Here is a 21,439-nt window from a genome sequence, read left to right as displayed (position 1 = left end):
TGACATGACCTGGTCAGGTTTCCAGCTATTTTATTAACTGATATAGAGAGAGTTTCCTTTAAATATAGTTGGAAAGGCAGCAGAGGGGGTGGCTGGCTCCCTGCGAGGCATCAGAGCAGGTTTCTGTAGTTTCCCCCCCATGCCAAGCACCGCCTCGTTGCTCTGGTTAGCTGGGATTGGCGATCCTTCCTATTTGCACCTGTAGGCTCGTGAGCTCAGGCTTCCTCGTGGAAGTTGTTGGCATTGCCAATGTCCATGGGCACCTGAATGCCCGGCTATGTGGCGTCCCAAGGGTGGGCTTCCAGGTGCATTGGCCTATTAGGTACAAGTAGGTGTTTATTTGTGCATTATATATTTGTTATGTTGATAAACGGGCTCCGCTCCCTACTGCAACGCCTGTTAAGCCCAAGTCATTCGTCATTGCTCAGCTCACTAGAAAGGAAGCGGGGGAAGGAAACATCCAAGATTTGGGAACGAGGAGGGCTGAATGAGAAGAGAAAAAAGGCAGGGGAGGAATTGCTATGGCCTTTGAAATCCGCGGTCAGCAGCTGTTGGTCTGGGAAGGTGGCTGCGAAGCTCTGCGCTCACTGCAGGAAGCAGGAGCCCACTGCAGCTAGTCCCGGGGTGAGCTCGGTCCCGCAGCTCGTGCTTGCAGCGGGGACGGAGGTTGGCCTTGTCCCATGGGTGCCCTCGTTTGGCAGCGGGGTGCTGTGTGCTGCCCGCAGCCGTCGGCGCTGGTGAGCCCGAGGTGTCCCCAGCCTGATGCGGAGCGCGTCGGGCTCGCGTCCGCGCAATCAGCCTGGCCCCTTCCTTCCCTGGCAGCCGAATGGTTTATTGATTTCTTTGGCCTGCTCGCCCCCACCTATTCAGAAATAATGACCCTTCCACCCCAACTCTAAATCATCCCAGCCTGGCTCACCCATAAGCCCTCTAATCTTTTTGGGTTGTTGTTGGTATTTATGCTTGTGGAGGTTTATGATCTGTCGGCGCTGGCTGCTGAAATGCTTTATTTATCCATACTCTGGGCCACACAGGGAGCGTCCTTATTCTGGTATCATGTTCAGGATGCTGTAGTTAAGGTTTGTGTCAGCACTTCCATGCACAAACCTTGTTATTCAGGGGTTTTGCAACTCTGTGGAAAAGAAAACCAGCAACCTGGCAGAGGGATCGAAGGCTCAAAGGCGCAGATGAAAACCCAACAACCCACTGCCCATTTAGGGATTATTAGATGGGCAACCTCTTTCCTCGGGGAAAATAGCCAAAAACATCCTCCTCCTTCGGTTGGATTTTTTAAAAAGAAAACCCTCTTTTGTGTGCTTGTATTTGTGTCGGATGGGGAAAACACAGCGAGGTGAGGCACAGACTGGAATCCTCCCCAGATAGTTAAAAATAAACCTCCAGCCCATTCAGAACAAAACCAGCCCACTCCGAACAAGTTGTCTGAGCGCTGCTGAAGGTGGAGCACTTGGAAGAGCACATCAGCAGTGCGTGCCTTGTCTCACTTGTCTCATCCAAGGACTGGGTTCAGCAGGCAGAGTTGTAGAGATGCAGTACTCAGGGCTGCCTAGCTAGGTATCAGCTTGAAAAAATAGGAATAAAAAATGAAAAAATAGGAAGAAAAAAAGCCACTCCACTTTCAATGGAGCTTCCCTTGGCAGCTTCTTGGGTTCCTAAGACACGGTTTACATCCTACCTCTGCACAGTGCTGTCCAGGAGCAGGCTGTGGGGCAGTTAGCCAGGTTCCCAAATGATCTGCAGGGGGCTGGTGGCCGCAGAGGACGTGGGGTGGCTGCTGCCGCGTGCCTTCGCCCAGCCACGTCCTGCCCGCTGCTCCCAACAGTAGGCAACACTCTGTGTAAGCCTGATTTATTGCCACGTTAGCACGGGAGCTGGTGGGCTTATAAATTACTTGGAGATCTCTTGATAATAGAGGGAGCGTGGTGTAAACAGGGGAGATAATAGAGCTTGAAAATAACTTGTGGGGAAAGCAAACTTTCCGTGCTGTTAGCAGATACGTGGTGCTGGCTGTGCTGGAGGAAGAGCGCAGAGTAGCCCAGGCAGGGTATTTTTTATTGCTCTCTCTTTATGGCTGATGGGTTTTGCAGGCAGAGCAGAGTTGATAACTCCGAGTAAAAAATGCCTGCAGAGCCCGTTATCCCAAGGCAGCAGCCTCGGGGGTGATTTGTTTAAGCAGACTTGCAAGCAGGAGCAGGCAGCGATAAATACCCTCGGGCTTCATCAGAAAGGAGACGCTGTGGCAGCAGGGCTTTAAAGGGAAGCCGGGAGCACCAAATACATGCTCAGTGCTCCTGTTAGCACTGCCCATCATCAGCTCAGTACCCGCTAAAGTAGTGCTGCAGAGGTGCTTGTCTCACCTCTGGGACGGTGGCGGCAGGTTTGCAGTGTGCTTTGAGATGGCATGGCCCTGGAGAAATGCCCTTAAGTGGAAAAGGCGGTTGTTAGTGAAAATCAATTAAACTCATTAAATAGAACTGGGTCTTCCCAGGTAAGCACATTTGAAGAGATTTATTTAAAAGTAGTGACACATCTTCAAATGGAAACTGGATCTGTCCATTGCCTGCTTCAGCAGGTTCCTGCAGGGATGTCTTTGGGGTTCGGAAAGCTCCGCTGTGCGGCACGGTTCATGGAGTTGCTTTGTTTGCCTAGCGAAACCTTACAGCAAAATCAAGGCAAAATATCTCCCACACAAAGACGATGGAAACTTTACATCTTATGTTTCAAATAAGTGAATTACTGATCAAAATCAGCTCTGGAAAGCCCTGTTCCAGAAATAACTTGCAAGATTTTTGCAGATAAAGATATTTCTCATGGATGCAGGCAGAGGATTATGCGGGACAGACCCTAACATTGCAGGTGCTTGGTCACGGTAATGTGGGGAAAGGAAAAGGAAACTCATTGGCAAAGTGTGTGGCTGAAACAGGTGCTCAGCTCCACGGCTGTGACTTCATAAATTGCAATTTATTTTTGGGCGAGTTGCTGGCCTGCTCCACTTTTCACCCTGATTAATCCTCCTCCAGTGTTGTTACCACAGGACCTTGCTTTATCCAAGTCCCTGGTGGCTGCGGAGAGCTCCAGGGGCTGGTTCCTGCAGTGCTGTGCGGGGTCAGGCTGAAGAGGCTGCCCCAGGCTGGGCATCCCCATCGGGCACTGACTTGTATCTGAAAGAGATCAGCCCAGAGAGACGGGGTTTCTCTCCCTCAATAACTAGCCTCAGCAGGCTGGCATTCAGGAAACGCACTGGGGCTGCTGTGCATTACCAGTTTCCGGTGATGCTTTGGTAGTTTCCATAAAATGGATTTGATCCTTTCCTCGAACCTGCAGAGACAGCAGGAGTGGAGGTGATCCTCATCTGCAGGCACCTGTAGGAAAACAGAAACAGAAAACAGAAACTTGAGATGTAGGGAGGGAAGGGGACGAGTTATGCGAAGGCTTTGGCATCTCAAACAGCTAATGCCAGCCAGTCCAAAAAGTAGGCGTGAAAAAATAAAAACCGCATGCAGGCTGGCAGAGACGAAGGTAAGGCAGAAGGGAGGTATCGGCAGCACAAATTAATTGGCTTCCCAGTGAAACGGCTCCTGCAGTTCCAGAAAATCCCCAGATTGGCCTCCAGGTACTGTTAGATGAATTAACCCTCCCGTCCTTGCCCACAGCTGTTTTCTTACATTCCAGAGCTGTGTAGATGCTGCCGAATCATGGGGTGACACCTGAGCAGGTCTCTTTCCACTTGGCAGCTGTCCCATGTCAGGTCACTGTGTTATCTTGCCAGAATAAGCAGGAGTGGGACTGTCTGCAGCTTAGTGAAAGGTTTCCAGAGGAAATGTGATAGAGGAGAAGTGGCACAGGATAATTCGATAGGGTCTCCAGCATCCTCACCACTGAATCAGCAGAGCAATGGGAGCTGTGTGCTTTTGGAGAAGCCACCTTTCATGTGAGATGGGTGCTGGTGGCTAACAGCTGTCTCCTTGGGCAGTAGCTCCCATCTCTGTTTCCTTTGTAAACTCAGTTGAAAAAGGAGTTCTGGAAATGCTGCCCTAAACTTGTGTGCGCTGTCGGCAGTTGCCATGCTTTACCCTAGAGGGAGTTGCTTTTCTGCAGTGGGAGCAGGGACCTGTGTGTTCCTTGGACGATGTCAAGGGACCGGGATGAAAGGAGCTACCTGGGTAAACACCAGATCCCTGCTGCTGTGCCGCCACTGCAAATATTTATTTATTTTCTGGGGAGATCGGTCTCTGGTGATCGTCTGTCTCCTCCTGACAGTGGTGTTTTACTGAGCATCACTTGCATTTCCCATGTCTTGGGCTTTTGCTGCTGTTTTCGTGGAGGTCCCAGCGGGGCTGGCATTGAGCAGAAGAGCCAGAGATGTTACTTCGGACCCGACGGGCTTGTGCTTTAAAGCGTCACTGTAACTCCTACAGAGGAATGACTGCCTTTTTCCAGGGTTATCTGACCTGTTTCAGGGTAGTGTGCTTGGGGTTTCTTCTCTTTACTGCTGCAGAACAGCAGGCCACACAGCTTCATGGCTGGAGCATCTGCCCCAGAACGATGTGCCTGCTGATGGAGGGAAGGAGAGAAAAGCTCAGGACTGTTTTGAATTCGGTATTTTTTTTTGGTATCATTTGAAGAGATGAACAATTTGTTTTTAAGTATTTTTAGTGGGGTGTGTGTGTAGCTTTTGTCCCAGAACACCCTGCAGTGAGGACTGCCCTGGTTTCCACCTCAGCCTGCTGGCATGGCCAGCCCGGGCTGCTCTGTTGCTGTGTGCCAAGCGGGGCGCTGCAGCCGCTCGAGCCAGGCATGCATTTGGGGCCACGCAGCCAGCAGCACCCTGGGATGGGCAGCAGGGCAGGGGCAGCCCTATTGTTGTTGTTTTTGCCTTTTGTAGAGATGCCCACGCTTTTTGCGAAGGCACTCCCTGTTGTTTGGGGGCAGTTGTTTGCTGCTTCTGGGTCTGCTTCAAAATCGCCTCCTTCATGGCTCCTGGTGCAGGTGATATGTGCGTGGGCTCAGGGGTTTCTGTGCTGCTGCCGTGCTGGGCACCAGATTTGCTTTGTGAGTGTGTTTTAGGCTGAAGAGACTTTCATTTTATTCTCCAGGTTTTGTTTTTTGAATGCACATTTCAACTGTTCAGAAACACTGAGAGACAACTACTTGCAGCAGCCTGAATTGCTGGCTAGTTTTCATTCCTGCATATCAGGGCAGTTGATTTCAGTGTGAGTATTTTCTCCCTAATGAAAAGCAACGTTTTTGTTGTCGTTGTTGTTAGCAAAGGCAGTTGTAGTATGGCAAGCTCCCCGAATCCAACTGCTCGTGTTGTGGAGCTGGGATTTCAGAGGTTGACTGAGGCTGTTTTGCAAAGCCTGGTTACTGTTTTCTTTGCAGCAGTATCCATGCCATGAGGGAGGGCTGCTCTGGTGATGGCAGGGGGACATAAGCATGAATCTACTTCCAAAAAATACATCCTGGTGCTAGCAGTGGTGGCAGTAGCACAGAGCCATGGGTCACTTGTGGCACCTGCAGAGCTTGGAGCATGTTGCCTCTGATCAGCTAGGAGCTTCAGCTTATTGAAGTGACGGTGCTTCTGCTGTCTCCCATGCCAAAGGTGACAGTGCCGTACTGTGTCTGGCTCACAAGTCCCATGGGACCCGCTTTCAGTGATGTCCCTGGCGCTCTGAAAGCCAGCGCAGTCGGTCTGAGCTGGGAATGTGGAGTGTGTGGTGAATTAATGAATGCCGAAACTTCCTCCTGAGAGTGCACCCTGTGGAAGGCACGGTGGGAAGGTGGGAAATTGTTTTGGGTTTTGTTTTGCCCTCATTGAACTTGCAGGTGTCGGAAATAACTGTGGTGAAGCTGCAACAATAGGAGCTTAGCTATTGCCCAGCAAAAACCATCTGGGGAATAATTAAAGCAGGAGATTTCAGTGTTAAAGCGGAGTACTTTGGAAAGCTCAAGCTTGTGAAAGCAGTGATTTTTGCAGATCAGTACTGTTGGGAAGCCTGTTGTAAAGTAACGCATCCTCTAGAGCTGACCCTGTCTTCTCTGCAAGGGCTGCATGGCACAGGCTGGGTTTAATCTGCATCGTGGGAAGCATCCAGAGCAATGTAAGTGCAGTGAGGTCATGGTCCCAGTGACATTTAAGTGCTTCAGCTGGCACCACAGTTTGGGTTGCCATGATCACACCCTCTCCAGAATGGAGAACTAGAGTCACTTAACAAATTCATATTTCAGGCTTCTACCTGCAATGTGGTGAATCTATTTTTTTTTTTTTTTCCTAGAGAACCTAATTGCTATGAATGATGCTTTGAGCTGCAGAGCTGAGCTCCTGCAGATCCACCTGGGTGTGCGGAGTCCTGCAGTGACTCCTCAGAGCTGGCCCTTGCTTGTGACATCTTGGGGAGAGGCGATGCCAGAGGGAGGGCAGCGCAGGAGGACTTGGTTTTAACGTCCCTTGCTGAGACCTTCCTTGTGCTCTGTTTTCATGAAGCAGCCCGGCTGCCACGAGCTTGTGCAGCGCCAGGTCGGACCTGTCGCCGCTGACCTTCCAGCAGGGAAGGCTCCCTCGCAAATGCTGGGCAGCGGCTGCTGGAAGGCAACTTTCTGCCAGTAACAGTGGAAGTCAGGAGGACCACCCAGTTCTGATAAGGGCAATTTAGAAAGGAAGGAGAAGATTGTGAAAAGAGGGGCAAAGGGGCACAAAGGAGGGGGGGGGGGGGAGAAAAAGAACAAAATGAAGATCAAGACTGCTGTTAAACACACTGCCTGCGAGGGAGGTCTTGATCGTGCCTTTTCTAATCTAGAGCCAGCAAGGATTGCATTAACAGCTTCAACGCCATGGAACAAATTAATCCCTGATGTAATTGAAATCGGTGAGGTCTCACAATAGGTGAGTTTGACCCAGTGGGATAGAAATAGAACAAGTATTGGAATGAAGTAGTGAAATGAAGTCACACTGTTAAGACACTGGTATTTCATTCCTAGAAACAAAGGCCAGACAAATGCAGAGAATACATGGCTCTGCTGGGCATGGTTGAAAGCTGCTCAATAATATCAAGCTTTGAAGGGATATTTCTGTGCAGGGAGGAAGTATATAGGAGAGATATAACAAGCATTAGAAAGAAAGACAAAGAAAGAAAGGAAGAAAGAAAAAGCCCTGCTTGCTCATTGACTGGTAGCTGTAGTAAAATTAACACCAATCCTGAAGAAGAAGAAAAAATTACAACTGGAGAAAAATAAAAAGTTAAGGTCTGAATTGTGTTTGCAGAGAATCTAGTTATGGTAAAAGGCAGTGTCCTGCGGATAGCCATGTGGTTGAGATACATGGGAATGGTTTGCTTCGGTTAATGGAGGTAATGGGAACTTATCCCATGGGGAAAGAGGTTCCTTATGGTCCTGGTAGCTCAGTGAGCAGGAAGCTCAGTCTTGGTCCCTTTGGCACTGCCATGTCGTGGCACAACGCAGGCTATTGTGGAGGGAAGAGTGGATGCTGCAGGGGTGGGCTTGCCCTTGCATATGGTTGAGCTGCTGCTTTTGGTAATGTATTAACAATGTCACTCGCATTGCAGGTAGTGACCTGGTTTTGAATCAGTGAGAACAGGCAGATGGAGGGATGTGGAGGATGCTGCTGGTGGTGCATGTCTGATAGAACAGCACTGCAGCAAAACTTGGGTGCTGAGCTTTGCTCCAGTGGCAGCGCTGGCTGGAGAGGCCTGGTCCTGCAAGCCTTCCCACCCCTTTCCTTTCCTGGTTTTACACAGCGTGGCTGTTTCTTTACATCATTAATCAAGGCTGAAACCCTGTTCTTCCCCAGACTGAACCATTTCCCTGGGTGGAACGAGTTTAAAATGTCACCATCTAGCAAATGGTGCGTTTTCACAGTCCTGGCTGAGATTCAGCCCATCATCAAAAGGAGAAGCTTGGTTTTCTCGAAGGCATCATCGTCTTTCTCTAGAAAGCAGCCAAGTACTCAGTGATAGGCCATAAAACATTTGCTTCCTCAGGCCTTCTCAGGTTCCAGTTTTTTGGCACTTCCTCGTGGTTTTGTGCCGCACTCAGCAATACTGCCGTCCGTCATCGGGTCGATGGGCACTTTGCTTTCAGACGGGCAGAGGATGCCGAGGGGGGCAGCCGGGTGGTTTGGCCGAGCCATGGCTGTCTCCCTTAGGAGCTGTGTGGCTTGGAGGGATGAAGGCTCGAGGAGATTTAACACACAGCCTCTCCCAGTGTGGCAGGCAGCTCTCTGGAGACAGCAAGGCTAAAACTGCAGAGCAGCTTTTGGACCCATGTATGTGGCACCCTGCATGTCCCCTCTTCCAGGCCCCAGCCGTTCTCCTCATGTTGTAGCCAGAGCCTGGGGGGTGGGCAGGAATAGAAAGGTGGAGGGGACCCATGTGCATGGCAGGTGGCTGCCACAAACCACCAACACAATGCAGCTGTGAAAATGGCCAGGGTAGGCCAGGCGTGTGCAGTGGAGAGGGTCTGTGACCGCGCTGGATGGTGGCGAGAGCGCGGTGCTGAGCACCAGCCCCTGCTGCGGGCGGGAGCTGCTCTGGGGTGGGGGCTGGCGTGGGGAGTGGGCATGGGGCGGTCGGCGAGGAGAGCGGGCGAACACGGCCGTACTTGGCTTTCTTCCTTCCCCAGCATGGCGAAATGAAGGCTGGGAGGAGAGCGGAGAAAGGGAGCAGCCTGAATGCGTCACAAGGAGAAGCGCAAGGGGGAAAAGTGTTGTTCAAGCTCAAGGACGCTGTTGGTACAAGAATAAATAGACGTAAACTGGACGTAAGTACACAAGTTAGAGAATTTATGACATAGAGCATTAGCAAAGTCTGGTCCTAAAACAGCCTTATAAGGAAACAACCCCCCCCCAAAATGGTTTATAACTCAATTTGTGAATGGGCTATGCAGTAATGTGGCTCTTGTGAATTGAGATTATTTGGCATTTGGGTTTTAAATAGGACATTCATGTTTTCACCAAAGAACAACAACAACCCCCTCCCCCCAAAACAAAACAACAACAACAACAACAAAGTCAAATACTTTGTAAGCATCATGGGTCTTTTGTGGAGTCTGGGAGCCTTGTGTCTGTGTTGTTTGAATAACCAATTTCTTGGTGCACCATGCTGCCCTTTCTTACTGGGCATCCTGTAGGGTACATGGGCATCGTTCAAGGTGACATCTGCCAGGACTGAGAGTGACTTAGCTTTTTGGAGATTTATTTTTCAAGGAAAAGTTACTGTTCTGTGAATAGCAGAAGGAAGTCACTTTGTAAAACAACAATGAAATAAAAATCTAAATTATTGTGTTATTGTGAAAGGTTTACATAACATTTGTGCCATCCTGGCAGTGTTGCGTCATAGCCTCTCTCCTGTTGGATGCACAGAGATTTGCTCTGAAGTGCTCTCTCCCTTTGCTTAGGGTTCCTGCATGGGGCACTTTGTTAGATTAATTTCCAAAAAAGCACAAAGAAGTGAGTACCTCAAAGCAGTCCACATCCATGTATGTCTTGCTTTGAACTGGGCTGTATAATGTGAATGTAACAACATTCTGGCTGTGGATTGACTTTGCAGTTAAGAATAAGAAAAAGCAGCAAATAAGGAATGCATTATGTTTCACTGTATGTCAAAGAATGACTGTCATGGTGAGCTAGCAAATCTCGTAATTGGCATAGAGGAATTTTGCCAAAGTCATGGAAGCAAAGCGGTTTGTTACTTGCCTTTGCAGACTTGAGAGAGATCTGTCTTGGATATCCTCTTGTTGACCTTATTAAGTTAACTTTCATGTGTTTAGAAGGTCACGGAGAAAATCATTAATATTAGGTTGATTTGATGGCTGAAAGGTAATAAGTATTTCCTGCTTATCAGATTGGGTTTTGAAAGGACTTTGAGTTGCTTGATTTGTTTATCTTTTGAAATCAGTAAGGCCCTCAGTGAGAGGGATTTTGTATTTCTAGTTCAGTTTGGGGAATGACATATGGTTTGCTCTCTGATGAGGCTTGGAGACTCTGTACGATAAAAAGCAAAAAATCAGGAAATTCTGAAGTCCAGCTCCCAGCTAATTTGGCCATGCTGTGGGCCTTGGACATCTAATGCTGTAACGCTTTATGACATGAACAATAACATATTAATATTCCCTTTTACCGGAAAGCTAAAAATAGAAAATGAGGAGTGTGCAGAGGTTGGTTGAATGGAAAGCCAAATCCCGTAAACATGGTTTGGCACTGTAAGGATTTCATTGACCTTGGCGGGGCTTTGATTGCTTGCAGTTCAAAACAACGTGGTGGTGTTTTCAGAATTGTGGCATGAGCTTGTGTAGGACTAACATCACGGTGCTGCTGTCAGAGGCTTTTGTGATTCTTGACTGTTTCTTGGATTACTTAATGCTGAAACCCTAGGCAGCATCAGCAAAATTGTCTTTCCCTGCCCTCCATCTGGGATTTAACAAATATGATAGTCATTCTTTAAGCTGATGGATTGTTGTAAAGTTATTTCAAATGAAATCCAGTCATTGTTTGAAAGCCATTCCACAAAAAAGCACTGAAAATTTCCCACTGTAGTCTGTCAGAAGACGAATTAGACGTTACTTCTAGTTGCTGTGACTGAGTAGGAGTTAAGACTACATGGACCTACCTTGAATGCTTGGGTAAGTAAAACAGAAAGCAAAGAGAAGGGAGAGCTGCTTATTTTCAGAAGTGAACATATTTCTGGTAAGGCATTTTAGATGCATCAGTTGCTTGAGGTGATTTTTTTTTTTTTCCCCAAAAGGACTGCTATTTATTCCCTTGCATAAACTTCTATATTGCAAACTGTATTTCTGGTAGGCTGTTGTAGTTGTGTATTATTGCTGAAAAATGTGGTGATAAATGGATGAAGAACTGTTTGGAAAGGAAAATAAAGGAAGAATACAAATGAAAATGAATGTGATGCTGTTAGACTTTGCAGACTATAAGCAGCAGGCAGAGAACTAGATGGAGCTAAATGACACCTGCTCTTTGGAGATGCTAAAATTGTCCTCCAAAGGCAGTGAAGGTCCATACCAGTTGAATAGATTTGCAGAATAGACCACAATGCAATGCCAAATAGCAACAAAATGCTGGAGGAGATAAAGTAATGTAAGAAATCCTTTTCTGTTTTAAGAGAATGTAAGTCATGTTCCTGGTCTGGAGCTAGAAGATACAATTAGCCGTTGATTTTGGAGAGCTGTTGTGATGAACTTTGGATCTGTAGGTTTGCTACTGCGGGCAGTAAGGATATTTCAGCAGTTCTGATCTGGTGCTGCAAATTTACTTTCCTGCTGGCATGTAACACTGCTGGGTGACCCCAGACGGCTCACATGCAGGTGCTTGGCCCAGGGCCTCATCTATGGTTTGTTGAAGCGAACGGAAAAGCAATGGTAATTTCCAGGGAGTTGGGTTATGTGCTTTTTGCAGGATCTGCAGTTACAAGGTGGTTAGTGTGGACGATCAGATTAAAAGGCAAAAGTGGTCATTTTGTGTGTAATGTTTTCTATGCAGTAATGACACATTAATGGTTTTTTAAAAAAAAAGATTTCATTTTGCTTTGGTGAATACAACTTAAAGCCCTAAAGTTTTAAAGTGTGGCTAGGACTTGAAGACATTATTCGTTTTTGTGTGGTTGTGATCGTTACAAAAATACATTTAGGGGTGAATGGACTTGGTTTTAGGTGACTTTCTTGAGTGAGTGCTGGCGATCAGTTACCGAAGGATGCATATGTTACTAATTTTTTTTTGAGATTTATGAAGGAGAGCCACTCTTTTGGTATATATAAATGGACCTCCTTATCTCAGTAAAGTTAGCTGCTTGAGGGAGTATACTCTTTAGGGCAGGGATACTGTGAGAATGGATTGCAGCAATGATCAAATAGGTTTTATCTCATGAAATCAACACTGCATGAAATTTTATTTTAGAATATTGATACTCTTTGCTGTGGGCCAGATGCAGCCCAGGCTGGCACAGCTAATTCACTTTGGCTATGCTCCAGCAGAGCATCCTGTTTCAACAAAGTGATTAAGCATGTGCTTATCTTTAAGCACACAGCTAAATCCCAGTGATTCACTGCTTCTCTGCATCAGGGCTTCTTGACCAGGGGGACAGGTCAGGCACAAGGAGAGAACTTGCATCTCCACCTTCCTTTTTCAGGATTTCTTCCCCTGCTTTAGAGCTAGGCCTGTTACTAGAGGGGCAGACTGGCACAGACCTGGATGGCCCTGCTGGCCACTTCTGATCCCTGCCACTTCTGTCCCCGGCTGATCCCTGCCAGGCCACTTCTGTGCTTGGATGAGCTGCTGGGTGCTGGAGTTAAGCTGCATGCCCAGCCAGGCCTTCAGCTGGGGGGAGCCCTGTTCTGGGGAGAAATAGTTGACTTCATCCCACTGCATAAAAGCTTACCCTTCTCGAGCTGGGAGGAAGCGCTTTATTATCTGGTTGTCATGCAGTACCATGCAGGACAGTTGTGAGAAACATGTTTGGAGCTGTTTGCAGCACAAGGTGGCTCCATGGATGGCCCAGAGGCCATGTGTGCACTTTGGCTACAGGCTGGGGCCTTCATGGTGCAAGTGCTTGAGCTCCAGGTGAACGCAGCTCATCTCCTCTAGTGAGAAACCTCTTAAGGAGGTTGCTTTGGCAAGTTAAAAATCTGTCTTTCACTGAAAGACCTTGTGTTATATGTGGGGACTCGGTTGGACTGGTGACATGGGTACGGTCAGGGAGGATCAGGACCTTTGAGGCTGGTCCTGGGCCTTGTCCTAGCATACCCCAGGGCTTCATCCTTGTGAATTTGTGGAAAAGTGCTTAGGGACGAAAGCTGTTAGGTACAGATAGGAGACCAGACACAGCAAAGGAAAAGTGTGGGGATGCTGGTTCACCCTGAAGGTGTTTCAGTGCAAAGAGACAATTAAAACACGTTTTGGAAAATAGATCGCCTTTTCTATTTGAAGTTTCCAAGAAAGCAAAACAACCTTCCCTTCCCCCTACTTCAAATCCCACCTGTTTTGTTTTTTCCTAGAAAAAATGTGAAATTCATTAACATGTGGTGAAAGCAATGGAGCGACGTCATCTTGATTTAAAATCTGTTTTAAATCTTAGAATGGTGAAGCCAGAATCTTAACTGCAAATAGCCTTGCTTTTGTGGGTACGAGGCAGACTGTTGACATTATTTGAACATCTCTATTTTTAGTAGGTCAGCATCCTTTGTAACAATATTATTTGAAAAGAAAGCAAGAAGAAATGTAGGAAGAAAAAAAAATTAATATTATTCATGTTAAAAGCCAAATCCTGCTTGCTTTGCTCAAAGGGTAGCTCTGGTGACCCTGGAGAGGGAAGCGAGCAGAGCTTGGCTCAAGCAAAGGCTCAGCTCTGCTAGCCTCATGCCATGTCCTCTTGGCAGGTGCAAGGGCTAGGCGTGCTCTTGCTTCTTGCTGTGCTGTTTGCAGGGAGTGGGAAATGTTGCTTCTATTACTTGTGTGATTCTTGCCTGTCACTTCTGTCATCCTGCTGACTGTCTGTTTAGACACAGCATCACCTTGAATCTTCGCTCTGCAGCGTGTGTGTCCAGCTCCTGCAGTCTCCTTTTGACTTCTGACAGTAAAATAAGAGAATTAAATAGGTTTCTCTCCTAGGACTTGGGATTCAAATAGCATAAACGCAGCATTTAATAAGGGCAGCAAAGGCAATTCTGTAACATCCCTGTGAACCTCATTGCTGTTGCCACCGTGTTGAATATAATGTTTTTGTTTGTGTTGCTTAGTGAAGGTCTGGTGCTAAGCAGCACTGCCAGCCTGAAGTTTTCCTCCTGCTGCTGATCCGTGTGTCTACTTGATAATTGGAAAAGCTAAAAAGTTCTTTTGAGGTTTTGACTTTTAGTGAGTATTTGGTTATTTGGCTTTGAAGTACTTGCTGGTATGAGATGACAGATGTAGGAGGCTTAAGAGGGTCTATATTCTGTGCTTTGACCACTTGCTCTTATGTGTTTTAGGCCAGAATGGACCTTTACAAGGACTTATTGACCCCTTTTCATTTTCATCGTGAGCTCCATCCACCCACTAATATATCAGAACATTGCTGCTTTCAGGCTAGAAGGACAAGCGTGCTGTAGCTGGAATGTGTTAGGAGTGGAAGTATTAAGTCCTGCTAGGAACAAGTGGCATTCCTTTGCCAGCCCCAAACCTAGGTATTCCCGTGTGATTCCCGTGTGATTCTTCTTGTGGATTTCATCTCTTACGTGCAAGTGGTACAAAGCATTAGAACTCATCAACAATAAGCAAGCTTTGAACATTATTTGTCACGGTCAAATTAAAAATTGCCTGTTGTGTGGTAGTGTTCTTGTGTGCTTCTCAATAATATTTTGCTGCTTTTGGTTTCTGAATTATTTATTATACTGTGAAGGGAGTCTGTCAACAAAATATTGTCTGTTTGTTGGATTTGTATAGGCAGTATGGTCACAGTGGTGCAAAAGCTCTCAGGGCAGATCATGGAGTGATTTCTGGTCTTTTGTATTGTTTGGGTGTGAAGTGCTTTTGGGTGTGTGCTGCTGAACCTCCCAGTTGGGAGGGCCTTCTTGAGAGCATCTTGGTTGCTTGGTCCTCTGACCTTGGGCAAGCTGGGATGACTCTAAAGCAAAAGCAGGAATCCTGTTTCAGTGTTTCTTGGGAACCGTAAGTTGAGATTGGAAACAATATCTCCAGAGAAGGGCAGATATGGCTGAGAAAGTTTCTTGTAATATTTTAAGGTTGTAGTTAACTAAGGTTAATTTAATCTATTGGCCAGAAAAAACACAGGAAGAGGCGCAAGTGCCCAGAACCCCGCTGGTAATGACCTCTCTGCTGGACGTGTCAGTTGTGCTCTTGCTGGTCCAAATGATCTCTCCCTGACTTGGAGTGGACAAAGATGCAGCAAATGACCTTCAGCAGTGATCAGGCTTCACTAAAGCAAAGCTGGAAACAAACATGCTGAAGAGGGCCCACAAACAAATGGCACTTTTATCATACTAGATTTTATGCCTGTGTGTAGCTAGAATCCAGTCTACTAACATCAGCATAAATAGGTTTTTCCCTTAACTTCTTCCCTGCCATTAATCCATGCAGCTGCTGAAGGTGAAGCACGAATTTTCTGAAATGGAATTGTCAGTCCCCTTTCTCCCATACATGTCTGCGTAACTTGGTAGAGTCTATGCATATGCAAAAGCGAGCCTAATTTATGGTCAGTGTGGCTGACCAGGATTAAATCAAAGCAAGACCGAGCAGAAGTTTTTACTCAGAAAACCCCCCACAGTTTGATTGTAAAAATCCAGGTTTGGTTTACTGTCTAGAGCCAGCTCTGGATAGAATTACATTTTGAGTGCCTGATACCACGGCCTTGACTGTCAAGTGAAGGCCAGCCAAATCTAAGTCGTCTTGCGCCATGTGCCCTTTGGCAGGTTGATGTGTAATCTTTCTATCCAAGATGCTTATTTTGTTTCATAGTTTATTCTGTTCTCTTTCTCCCCCACCCTCCTTCCCGCTTTCAGATGTTTGTTGCCGAGGAGAATGTAGATTTTCGGATACACGTGGAGAACCAAACGCGAGCAAGGGACGATGTGAGCAGGAAGCAGCTCCGGCTCTATCAGCTCTACAGCAGGACAAGCGGGAAACACATCCAAGTGCTGGGCAGGAGGATCAGTGCCAAAGGAGAAGATGGAGATAAATATGGTAAGAATATTTACTGGGATCCCCCAGACTCCAGTTCAAAAGCTTGAATTCACTATGTTGGCCTGAGAACCTTATGGGAGAAAAATGAGAAGAGCAATAAAATGCAGAGGATCACAGGGGAGAAAAAAAAAAAAAAAAAAAAAGAAACTTTTCAGATTAAGAACATGGAATTTACAGTGCTAGAGCAGGCTGTCAGCTCACTGCCCAGCTGTGGGCAGCTCCCACAGTACAGTAATGCCCCAGTTTATGAGTGCATGATGGTGCTTGAAGACAAAATTAATTTTTCTGCTTATCAGATGAGCTTACAGTTTGCCTGGTGTAATTCGTAAATGATACTGAGGTTGGTGACTTGGAATGTTTTTTTCCAATGAACTTGGGCCCTGGGCTTAGCAACTTGGGAGCTGTGGTTATGACCTGGGCTTGAGTTTGGATGAATCCCATTGCATGAGTGAAGCATCCTCTCATCTTTCTGGGTGTGTGTGTTTGCTTTGAGCTGAAATTAAGCAGACTTTTGAGCTTTGAGTGCTTAAGTTGAATTTTGGGGCACGTAGATCCTGCAGAAATGCAACTAACTTGCACAGGCTAGCAGTATGTTCAACTATTTTTGTCTTGATTTGCACATAAGCATTATGATAGAAATGCCTCCAGGAGGGTGTACTATGCAAAAAAACCTCTCTAATGCTGGTACATTTGGAGATGGCTTTGGCAGAGGTATTTTGCTCTAGTTGTTTTAGGCCTGAATGACTGTTGTTGGAAGGGTTTCAGGGCTGTTTTGAGAAATGGTCCTTTTTCTCTTACGGACATACAGTCCGTATGTGTCACTGCAGATGTGTTCGTATGTGTTGGCTGGCATGCACGTGTCACGTGAGGTTGACTTCATGTGCCGTGCTGGTGAGGTGGAAATGGGGTACGATGAAGGGCAGGACAAAATATGGGAATTGTTATTCCCTCAGGGAACTTTGGACAGGATGACATACGGTCCGTGCCTGTCAGCGGGGCAGCTACTGCCACGCCAACATGTGCAGAGCTGTGCCACTGGAGGTGTCAGCTAGAAAGTGCCTGACTGCTGTGAAATGAGCCCCCAGAGCTGTTGTGCAAACTCACCCAGTCTCAGGAAAGGCTCTGCCCTGAGGGATTTTCAACCTTGTCTTTTGTCATTCCAAAATTTTCAGAGAAAACAGGAGTGCAAAGTGCCACTCAGCTGCTAATTATTGTGTCATGTTATTACATTCATTCTCTTAAGGTTTGATATGTAAACTAGTCGCTGTGTGCTAGCTGCTGGCTTCCCAGGAAGCGCTCCTGCCCGCGGTGAATGTCAGGTAACGTGATGCAGTTTGCTTCTCCGTGAAAGAAGGCAGCATTTACAGTGGGGTGCAGCAGGGAAGTGTGCCCGTGAGCAGCTGACAAGTGCTAATTTATGTGTCAAAGCCCATCTTGTCCCCTTCATACATATGCAATCATGTCTGAACAACAAATCCTAGCGCAGGGGAGTGCTCGTGACCAGTGGAGAAGCTGCACAATTGTAGAGCCTTACATTTCCAGTCTGAAGAGCTCCTTGGCGTGCACATTGCTGCTCGCCACCAAATCCTCTCTGCTCCTGGTTGCTGGCATCCTTCTAAAAACCCGATGTGTGCTGACTGACCGCTGAGGCCATTTGCTAACACCCCTGCCTGCTCCCTCCCCCTCTCCCACTAATAAAACTCCTTGATGTGTCAAGCTGCAAAGCCTCCCCATTTCTAGCCATGCTGAAAGGTTATGGAAATCTGTTCATCATCTTGCTTGGCACAGGAACACTTAGAGCATGATAATCGGGGAGACAGTGAGGTGGGGCATGGAGGTCCAGGATGTGACCATGCAGAGCTCCTAGCTGTGATAATGAAGGGGGGAGAGATGTCGGAGTTACTGAAGTGAGAACCATCTGTGTTACAGCCAAAACTGGATACAAAGGCAATGACACAGGATTCATTATGTGCTGGGAACCCCTCCCCCAGAGGCATTATTATGGAGTAACCTTTGATCAAGACCAGAGAGAGGCTTAAACCAGGTCTGGGGATCTGAACAGTTGCGAACTTTTGATCCAAATCTGTGTAGCTGGTCAGAACAGCCTCTGTAGGAGGACACCTTTCCTCTTAAGCAGCAGATGGCTGTTTTTCCTACTGCCCTTTTTCTCTTCTTTCTTCCTTTCCTGCCTTTAAGTTGGCACAGTGAGTCAGAGCTAGGCTTAGCATTTGGGAGTGCCCAGTTCCCACTCCTTTTCTTGGCTGCGCTGCCCTTGCAGGCGATGCAGTCTCCCGCAGCTTTTCCCCTGTCTTAACCCTGTCCCCACGGAAAGGCGAGATCATGGTGGAGGTGATGTGAATTGATGTTGGAAGGATTACAGAGACTAAGTGTCAGCCTGGGGAAGGCTTTGAGAGGACGAGCAGGAGCCAACATCTGAGAAAAAGCAACAGATGTGGGAAAAGGTGCCTGTGGAGGTGGAACGTGAGCTGGCTCCAGCCCTGAGTTCTCCTGCCTACTCCTTCCTGAGCCACGTTACAAACCCAGGCAGGGCTATCTCGAAACGCCTGTGCTGGGCTCCAGCTTTGCAGTCGTGGGGGACAGTTGTATCCCCCTGGGCACAAGCACAGGCAATGCAGAAAGGTGCCAAACTGGAAAGCTGTGAGATGCAAGTGTTACCGAGCGTGCTTCCAGCTCCAAGTCTCACTGCTGCAGGGTCCAGGCTGTGAGCAGGAGGCTCAGCAGAGGTTAGGGGATGGAGCGTGTTAAGAGTCTCTGCACTGGGGGCAAGATGCTGTTTTCATGGCTTTTCAAAGTGATGCTGTGTCCTTCCAAGAACTCAGCCCAATTAAGAGAAGCTAATATTAAACAAGGGCAGTGCAGACTCGGGCTTAGTGTGGGAAGTACTGCTGAGAGAGAGAGCATGGCTATGGTCCATAGTGCTCATCGTGAACAATAAGCACTAGCCAGGTTAAAGGATGGGGAGCTAATAACATTTTAGCACCTTTCTCCTCCCATACATTCACAACTGGATAAAGAACAGTGTGTCCAAGTGAAGAGATGCCTTTTATTTTTTTGCACATACAGAGCTTCCAAATGGCTGGCGTGTGAGGGTTATTCTGCCTTTGAAGGAGGGAGAGTTGGTTAGTTTTATTGCAAGGTTTTATTGACTTCTGTAAAACTTCTCACCTCTTGGTTGAAGAGAATGCCCAGAAAAGAGGGGAAGTGACAAATCTCAGGCAGTGAATTGCTCGTTTCCAGGCAGCCATCACAAGCACAGCAAAATGACTGAGCAGTCGTGGCTCAGCGAGAGAGCATTCTGCAGGGCCAGGAGAAGTCCAACGGGAGGAAGCCCCCCTGAATGTTTTATCTGGGCCCGCGTGTCCCATGTGCAAGGAAAAATGCAACTCTGTAATGCATAGTTTTACTGGCATAATAATTCTGGTATGTGATGTTTGGCTTGTGCATTGTTCAGGGCCAAGATCTGGCCCCATGTGTGGAATTATTAAATGGCAAATTAAGTCAGTTAATAGAATTAATTGAGTCGATGTAATCCTTTTAATCAGATGGATTTGATCCCTTCTCAGATGAATTAGAATCCATTAACAGATAAGTCAATTATTGGACTAAATTAAATCTAATAATAATGCCTGCTGCTCACAGCTACACTAATTAATCTAAATACACTTACCTATCTCCCAAGGTTGTTTTCTTTTAAGGCTTAATTGATGTTCCTAAAGTGCTCTGAGATCTTTAGATAACAGACGGATCTATGTGAGCAAAATATTATCTCTTAACAGACTATAAACTAATTAAATGACTGATCTATTTACAGATTGCATTTTTACTTTAATCTCCTCAACCTATTCAGAAGAGTTTGCACTGGCCCAGAAAAACAATATTCCTGTTATAAGCTTATTATTACTTTACAGGTTCCTAAGTGGTCCTTTCATTCAGAAAATGAAAGGGGGAAGGAGAAAAAACAACCATTAAAGTGCTGACAAAAAAAGAAAAGGACCTGGAACCTTTATATTCTACCTCCGATAAATGGTACAGATAGGGAAGAGAGGGATCAGTGACCTGAAACCTTAGATCCTTTCATTTATTTTCATTTCACAAAAGGCAGAAGACATTCTATCCTGTTTGTTCACTATCTTTGTATCCGGTGCAGTTGGTGAGACAGAGCTCTCTTGGTTGGGTGAAGGCATTTTTTGCCTCATTTGTATTTCACAGCCATGTAATTTTTGTTTTAAAGTGTCTGCTGTTGTCCTGAGGGGCAATGTGAAGTGACAGACGTGAGGGGGATGTGAGGGGTGTTTGTGCTCACCCTTTCTTTTAGTTAACTTTTATTTAGGGCAAATACTTGGCTATCCTTAAGGTGAGGGCACGGTGTACGTAGACGGGTTATTAGCTAGTGTGCTACAGGTTATCACCCACTGCTATTTTGTCCATTGACCTGGTCTTTTCCAGTTAAAAATAAATAAATAAAATCTTCTCATTTATGGGAGGCTTTGTCTGAAGATGCCCCACACAAGGGACACAGCACACAGGTACGGTCTCTCTCATCCCCAGCATCCCATCGGCTGCTGGTGTTTTTGGCTGCTGGATGGACTGACCCCAAGCCGGTGAGGTGCTCTCAAGGACTCCCTCTGGGCACAGGGGCTTTTAGCTCAGGACTCAACAAAATGCATGGGAAGTCCACGGAGTTGGACTGGCATCAGGTGGACCGAGAAGGGAAGCAAAAACCTTCATGTATCACAGGTGGCGTACACATCACTGCACCCTGTACTTTCTGTTTTGGTGGGCAGATCTCGAGCTCTGAAGGCTGCAACCAGCATCCTCATGTGTGCAGGGGAAGCACAGAGCTTGGGGAGATGGGTTATCCTCCCTGGGGCTGTCCCGGGCTGGGTGATGTGCCCTGCAGCTGGCAGTCCTGCCGGCTGTTCTGCTGCAGCTTCCCAGAGATGCCAGTGGACAAGCCCATGGAGAGCGCATTACAGCTGTCTAGACATCAGCCACACTCCATCCCGCCAGAGATTTCATTTGTGGTAGAAGTGGGCTCTGTTCCATGAGGAGGTGTAATATGTGCGGAAAATATTATTATAGCAAAATAGCCTCCTTTAATTGACTCGAAATTTTGCAGGATTCCTTCCTAGGTTTGGGTAATCCTGCGCTCTCCAGAATTAATGAGCTGACATAGCACTTCTTTGGGTTTGGCAGCCTGACAGCTAATTTAGAACTCCCTAAACTCATTTCATTAATGACTCCCATTTGTTCTATCTCAAAGCCTGGAAACAAATGCAAAATACCAGTGCCATTGTCCCATCTTTAGCAAGTCATTCTTTCCCCTCAGTATTTCTGGCACCTTAACAGCAAGCTGCCTTGGGAAAACTGATTAACCCTTTCCCTTCCTAGAATAGTTAAAATCAATTTTGATCCCCCTGGGAAGATCGGGAAGGAAAACTAGACTCATGGCTGGAAGGCACAGAATTAACCTGCAAGGAAGATGGGAGATGTAGCCCAAGCGGTGGCTGAGGCTAGTTAATAGCTGTATTTCCACAAGCTCGGCATTCAGAAACCCGTTTTTCTTCCCAGGAGCCAGGTATGTGGAAAAGGGCCTGTCTGGCCCAGTGTAGATGAGCCAGATAGCCTGAATGCACTGTGATTTGCCTTGTAATTTATTCAGCTGAAACATCAGGATGGCTGTTTCCTATTTAAACTACGTAT

General features: G+C 46.9%; 1 protein-coding gene across 3 annotated transcripts in view; it reads left to right on the top strand.

Moving 5' to 3' along the window:
* FGF18 (fibroblast growth factor 18) overlaps positions 1 to 21,439 on the top strand; it is a 70,604-nt gene that overhangs the window by 10,366 nt on the left and 38,799 nt on the right. For 2 of the 3 annotated variants that reach the window (XM_072023323.1, XM_027468579.3), the window contains exons 3-4: positions 8,656 to 8,793; positions 15,535 to 15,715. In XM_072023323.1, coding sequence (XP_071879424.1) covers positions 8,656 to 8,793; positions 15,535 to 15,715 — 319 coding nt within the window. The remainder of the gene's footprint in view (positions 1 to 8,655; positions 8,794 to 15,534; positions 15,716 to 21,439) is intronic. The other variant, XM_027468581.3, reaches the window with a different exon arrangement.

The sequence above is a fragment of the Anas platyrhynchos genome, chromosome 14, assembly GCF_047663525.1.
Source record: "Anas platyrhynchos isolate ZD024472 breed Pekin duck chromosome 14, IASCAAS_PekinDuck_T2T, whole genome shotgun sequence".
In the NCBI taxonomy this organism is placed as follows: Eukaryota; Metazoa; Chordata; class Aves; order Anseriformes; family Anatidae; genus Anas; species Anas platyrhynchos.
This window is presented reverse-complemented; position numbering and strand designations above follow the sequence as displayed.